General features: G+C 44.2%; 1 protein-coding gene across 1 annotated transcript in view; it reads left to right on the top strand.

Annotated features, from left to right (window-relative positions):
• Positions 1–5064, top strand: part of SLC14A2 (solute carrier family 14 member 2) — a 152736-nt gene extending 147672 nt beyond the window's left edge. Inside the window, exons 17-20 of the mRNA XM_039842546.1 lie at positions 765–912; positions 1497–1631; positions 2752–2801; positions 4864–5064. Of these exons, the coding sequence (XP_039698480.1) occupies positions 765–912; positions 1497–1631; positions 2752–2801; positions 4864–5064 (534 nt within the window). The remainder of the gene's footprint in view (positions 1–764; positions 913–1496; positions 1632–2751; positions 2802–4863) is intronic.
• The last annotated feature ends 1845 nt before the right edge of the window (positions 5065–6909 follow it).

Below are 6909 nucleotides of genomic sequence, written 5' to 3'. Positions count from 1 at the left end.
CCTGTGAACACTTTCTCAGCTCAAGGGCATTGGCCTAACTTCCGAAACACAGCATCCAATCCCAGTCGCTGTGGAAGCCTGCAGGCCCAGGATCCTTTTGCCAAATGCCACAGGCCTGGACCCTGGCTTCATCAATCCCTTTGTCATGCATGGAAGACCCTGCCACCTGGAGACACCTGGAGGCCTGGATGCAAGCAGGCTGCTCATCTATCAGTCACCATATGATGGTTTATCAACCAAAAGAGTAGAGGCTACAATAGTACCTTCTCAGGGCTTTTATGTGAATCTTAGTCCGTTGCTCACCCAGGCCAGACCAATGTGACTGTAGCCCACACATGTTGTTCTTAGAAACACAAAGGACCATTTTTCCATCTCATAGGCTTCTAGTCATCTTTTTAGCTTAAAAAAAAAAAAAAGTTACAAGATTTTTAAAACCCAACTTTGATGGGACATCTATGACTTTTCTAATGAATAATACACTCGTTTGAAAAGTTTTCGGTTTCTCTTCACTAGAGGTTGAATGCCTTTCACCCTTGTTTCTACATTAAGGAAACTTAAACAACCTAACCCCTTACTGTTCTAAGAGCTCAAGATTACAACAATAAAGCTTGTGTTCCTTTTAGAATTAACCTATTTGAATAACAATACCTTGGAAATCTGTTACAAAATGTTAGCGTGGAGGGTTTGGCACCAAATCTTTAACAGCCAAGGTTGCTGTTGTCTCTTTCTCTTTATAAATGCATGTAATCCTGCTGTGCCCACAGCTTTTGAGAGCCATCCCTGTTGGAATCGGCCAAGTGTATGGCTGTGATAACCCCTGGACTGGAGGCATTTTCCTCATAGCTTTGTTCATATCTTCGCCTCTTATTTGTTTGCATGCTGCGATTGGATCCACCGTGGGGATGTTAGCAGGTTAGTGTCATTACTTCTCCCTTATTAATGGGCCCTAAGGATGTCAGTGCCTGGGGCCAGCTTCCCTCCTTCCGTTGTACCATATTGTTTTCTATTTGGGATGCCAGTGCCCTGCTCCCGGTGAGCAAAAGCTCCCCTCAAGAAAGGCTTTGATGTTAGCCATTTACGACTTAGTATAAATTTAAAATTTGGGAATTCTTTCAGACATGGTTATATTTTAAATCTTATATTTCATGATAATAAGCAGGAAGTGTTCTCCATTACAGAACATTAAGATATCAATGAAAAGGGAAGTTTTCTTTTTGTCCAAGAAAGGACCATCTCGGCACTGCTTAAATCAGACTGCAGAAGCCTTACTCAAAGTGTCTCTTCTATTTATAAGAGCTTCACCACTAATATGCACGTGGTTCTGTGGCCATTTGTATCCTTTGGATGTTTTTTTAACTGAATAAAATCAGACGTTCTTTTTTATAAATACCTAAGAGGATAACTAGTCTGGGCTTCGAGGACCATGGCGGGTCTCAGAGCTGGCAGGGCGCCCAGGAAACCCCAAACCCAACACGGATGCCTGCCTTCTCTCACAGCGCTCACCATCGCAACGCCCTTTGACCCCATCTACTTTGGCCTGTGTGGCTTCAATAGCGCCCTCGCCTGCATCGCGATAGGGGGCATGTTCTACGTCATCACCTGGCAGACGCACCTCCTCGCCATCGCCTGCGGTAGGTACTGCAAATGGAAATCCTTTTCCACCAAAAATTATGGCTGTGTCCACCCTCTCAAGGAAAACCACCTAGTAAAAATTGTGCCAATCCTTCAAAGATAAATGGGAGGCTTGTTTGCTTTATAAAAAGGATTTTTGCTTAAAACTGTTTTGAATGGTTATTTAGTGATTAATACATTAAAAACTATTTTCACTGAACACAAAGGGTTCAGCCACATGCAGATATATTTTTTTTAGATGGAGGTGGTTTGGTTGTTTATGAGCTATCGCCTATGATTGCTGTTTTTCTCGCTGGTGATTGGAACTAACTGACAGAGCAACTCTTATGCAAATTAATCATTAGATTTGAGGTTGGGCAATTTACATCAGTTACAGCGATTAACCCTAAGCACCCAAACATTGACCATAAGACCTTCTGCTAGTTGTAGCCAAAGGTCCTACGGTAGCTTACATTGTAGGACGTGATCGGGATTACTACCAGTACTTCTCTGATAAGATTGACTATGTTAACATCCTAGGGACACTTGGGATGCTTTTCGTTGAAAAACTTAAGGGTCCAGAAGCAAAGCCCGATTCCACTGGCCCATTTTGATGGAACATCACCTCTCACTGGCACTTAGCTCTCCCCAATAGCCAGCCTAGTGGCGCCCTCCCCATGCAGAGCCTAGAAGATGAGGCGGTTGGTGTACTCGGTCTTCCTCATACCTACAGAATACTGCTCCTCCCCGGAAACCCATATTATATTCATAACTCGTAATGAAATGTACCAGCAGGGATGTCGATCTGGGATTCACTCGCCTTGGCTGTATAGTAAAATTTGTATTTATGGTTTATGCTGCTAAATACATTCCTTTGCTAGAATGCAAGGTGGTGGCACCCACGAGAACCGTAACAGCTCAACTCAGCCCTTCTTAACAAAGTTCATCTGCTGCCTTAGCTGTGCCGGCATTTGCATGGAATTTAACAGTTTTCTAAGCTGCCAAGCAATGAAAACAGGACTCGTTTTTTTTTTTCAATCTAAGAGATAGTGTTTGTGGCATAAAAGGTACAGGGAGAGACTATGTAGACAAAGCTTGAGGCACTGTTAGTCACTTGACTATTTCTTGATTCTTTTCCAGCACTGTTTGCCGCCTACCTGGGTGCTGCCCTGGCTAACATGTTATCTGTGGTGAGTCCACGTGAGCTGAGAATGTGCCACAACACCTTTCCTGGTGTCTTCTTGGCTCCCAAAGTCAATACAAAACCCCTTCTCCATGAAGCCTTCCCCAATTCATCCCTCTTGTCTCAAATCACACAACTCACCTCAGCACCTGCTAGATGTGAGGAGCTGAGCCTCAAAAGTTTAAATGTCACTTGTTGGTCAATCAGATCCCATTGTCAGTGGGCCAGCGGAGCTCCTTATAGGACAATTTGAAGAGCGTTATCTTATAAATCAAACTCCTTTCTGATAGAACTCTAGTTCTATCATCCTCTAGAACCAGTTTTAAACCTTTAATTTATCTATATGTTTATAGATCATCTGCCCAACTAGCCCATGGGCTAGTGTACATCTTTTTTTGTCGCATAGCAACTAGCACGAAGTCAGGAGGTCGTGAGGGAAGGCTTCAGGGAAGATAGGGAGCCATGCCCCAGCCAAGCCTGAGAGAAACCAGAGCTGGTGGCTATGGGCATGAGCAGCAGTCTGAGAACCACTTTTCTGTCTGAGCCTCAGTGTGCGGCGGTGGGTGAGGTCAAGAGGCACCATGTGGCCAGCCCCAGCCCCTCTCACACACAGAAAGGGTCCCAGGCCCCAGTGTCGAGTGCTCAGTGCTCAGCCTGCAGTCGACATCTCCTCCTTTTGGATAAAGGTTCAAGGGCACATCTCACATAGGCGATGAGGAAAAGTTCCATTGGTCCTGTGGGTAGAGATGGAGGTGGGCATTCTACTCACAGCTGTCTAAATCTCTCCTTGGTGAAGTTGGGCAGTTTGGACTTAGCATGGGAGGGAATTTTCTAAACAATAGAATTGGTCTTCCCTGACACCATCCCGTCTCCCCGATGGACTAAGTCCGTCCTCAAGCCCTGTCAATTTTTGCACACACATCTACTACATGTACCATAGAGTACTGGGATGACTTGGATACACATCGATTCTTTTCGACCTTCGGCCTGGGTGCTCCTTCAGAAGCACACAGTTATATTCTTACCTTTATCTCTAGTACCTATTACAGTGCCCAGCATGAAGTACGTGCCCGAGAAATGCTGAGTGAATGAAACCCTTAGGCAGTGAGCACCACCATGGGGAACATTAGACCTGGGGCTGAGTAGCTGACCATCAGAAACATTGACGAGGTTTTTACTGCTTATAATAAAATGATGTTTGGGGGAGAGGGGGTGTGATTCGATCTGCCTCGTAGCAGAATTTGCAGGCTCTGTGTTAGCAAGCCATCCATTCAAGTTATTCCAAATGAAGAGTGGTGAGAGCTAGGTTAAAATCTTCAGCACATCTTAAAGAATAAAAAACAGGTCAACGTCTTGAGAAAGAGAGCTGAGAATGATAGGAGAACCCTTGAGAAGAGAGGTAGTTATTCTCCAACTGCAGCTCCTGGGACTAGGATGTCTTATCTCTTCCTCTGCTCCATGTCCCCGTGTCTGTCTGTGATGGGTTTCTGCCGCTGCAAACAGCCCCCAAACGACCACCCAGCACTGATTTGCTCTTTAGCCCCTTCAGATCAAGAGCCTCTGGACACAGTCTCTGTGCCTCTGAGTTCAAATTCTCAGAAGAGGGGATTTTATTCCCAGGTCATCTGCCTATTGGAAGCCACCTGTCTGCAGTATGATTAGCTATGGCCAAAGAGAAAAGGCCTTGAACTACAAAATGATTGCCAAACCATTCCTTCAACAGGGGCTCTGGGAGAAGGCAGGAATGGCCATTGGCCATTGTTCCTTGAGTTGGGGGTATAGGCTGGCCAGATAACCCAAAACAAAACATGTCTCCTACATAAAGGCATATTATAATAGGGTTCCAGTGGCTGCATTTTGAAGTATGTGTGTTCACCTGTCACACTGCAGACTGACACCATTGGCATGATTTTATTTATATTTGTTATAAATTAAGTATTATTCCTGTCAATGCCCACAAAGTATCCCTTCCTCTCCCCAGAACTGGAGGTGTTTGCTAAGGACTGATGACACAGGCACAAGCCTCTGGTGTAACCAAGGTCTCTCTTGTGTTCCCTCCGGCCCCCCAGTTTGGATTACCACCCTGCACCTGGCCCTTCTGCCTCTCAGCGCTCACCTTTCTGCTCCTGACGACCAACAACCCCGCCATCTACAAGCTTCCACTCAGCAAAGTCACCTACCCAGAGGCCAACCGCATCTATTACCTGTCCCAGGAGAAAAATAGAAGACCATCAACCATAACAAAGTACCAGGCCTACGATGTCTCCTAAATTTCTCCTTTCTAAAACATATCACTATAAATTCAGGCTTCAGCAGGCTGTGTAGGTCCCCAGCCTGAAGGCCACATAAGCTCTCCTTCTGTCTGTTCTGTGATTCTCCTCCAAAGCACGCCTACACCCGTTATTCTCAAGCATGGGGAAATGTGTGTGTACTCACTATTCAGGAACCTCTCCGTTCCAAGATGCACAACACTTATCAAATGTATGGTTAGTTTAGACTTTGCACAGCTCACTCCATAAGAGCTTTCTTTCAGGGGAATCTTCCCTCTTCTTCAAGATAAGCCACATTTTAAAAAGAACTCACCAAGAAGGAGACAGAGCTTGGTGATTTGGCCATCCAACTCAGTCATTTAATGTAGCAATACACAGTGTCATGAAATATGCAGAAGGTAAAAGGCTGGTTCTGCCCTAGCTCTGACACTAATGAACTCCTACCATCTCGGGTGAGTCCTCCCCACTCTCAGCCTCAATTTCTTATTGGTTTCATGACAAGGAGGGACTCTATAATCCCTTTCACCTCAGAAGTGTTGATTCATCTCTCTCTCCTGTAAACTGATGAAATCAGCATGACCAGTAATTACTTTGAGTTAAGTAAGAGATGGAAGGGTGACCTGGAGAAGAGGCAGAACAGTTTCAATGATCTATGGAGATTTATTCTTGAGTCATGAGATGTTCTCCAGACTTTTGGGTTACAAACCTAATTCCCTGAAAATGCCAACGCGCCTACTTTACGTAACAGAAATATTTCTGGAAATATCATAAGATGAAAATTGATCTTTTCCAACATTCAAATCATATTTTAAACAAATGTGTTTCCTTTTGTAATAGTTATAAACATACTCTATTAAACTGTTAAGTTTGCAAGTTGGAATCAGGGTTTTCTTGAAATGGGGCTCACCTACATTGCCAAGTTGAGGGGTTTTCCACAGTTAAGCGTGTGTCCAAAAAGAGATGAGGATGAGTTAAAAATTCTCAGAAGAGGGTTTGGTTTGTTTACAAGGGGAATTAATTATACAGAAGCAACAGTGGTCATTGTTTCTGTTTGAGTTAAAGTACAGGTTGTTAACAAGCCATCTCACTTTTTAGGGGATAGTATACTAAAAATATGGCCCATTTCGTAATTTAATTACGCTGGTTATAGCTTTGAACTCTTAAACCACAGGATCCTATTGTAGGAAGCTACGTGGCTTAGCTTTTCTACCCCTCCTCTGGAGGAGAGTAGATGAACCTCTTATAGCACCTCTGTGGGACCCCCCACCCCGATGTACAATTCCAGTTTAGCATCATTGGGTAAGGATATAAGATGGGGGATATAAGAAGGAAGCAAGGGAGAGGGGACCAGTTCCTCTATAAATATAGCTTTAAGGAAAGAATTATATTTGAGCAAAATCCATCATATAAGAAAAGCTGGTGTCTACATTTATCTTTTTTTCTCTCTGCCCCGAGATCCCAGCCATGTCCTGCCAGCCCAAGAGCACTGGGCTGCCCATTTCTCTTCCAGATTATATTTTGCCAGTTATGACTTCTCCATGAAAATGGAACACTTCTCTCTGGAAACAAATTCCCCACATAGGAAAGGGGAGCGAGTCACACTTCAGAGGCTACCTCTGAGTCTGTGGTCACACCTTGAGGCCAAATAGGTCTCAGGCTGTATTTTAATGATGATGGAGTTACGACTCTCTGAGGATTAAGCATCCAGGAATTTCACCAGAAGGCTGTTTATACTCACAGCTCACTCAGCTGCCCCAGAACCTCTAAGTGATGACATAGAACTATTAAAATACCACTTTTCATGCATTTTCCACCACAGCATTATAATCTGGTTTATTAAGAGCA

The sequence above is a fragment of the Pteropus medius genome, unplaced genomic scaffold (genome assembly GCF_902729225.1).
Source record: "Pteropus medius unplaced genomic scaffold, Ma_sr-lr_union100, whole genome shotgun sequence".
NCBI classification, from domain to species: domain Eukaryota; kingdom Metazoa; phylum Chordata; class Mammalia; order Chiroptera; family Pteropodidae; genus Pteropus; species Pteropus medius.
The sequence above is the reverse complement of the archived record's forward strand: the minus strand, read 5'-3'. Positions and strand labels throughout refer to the sequence as shown.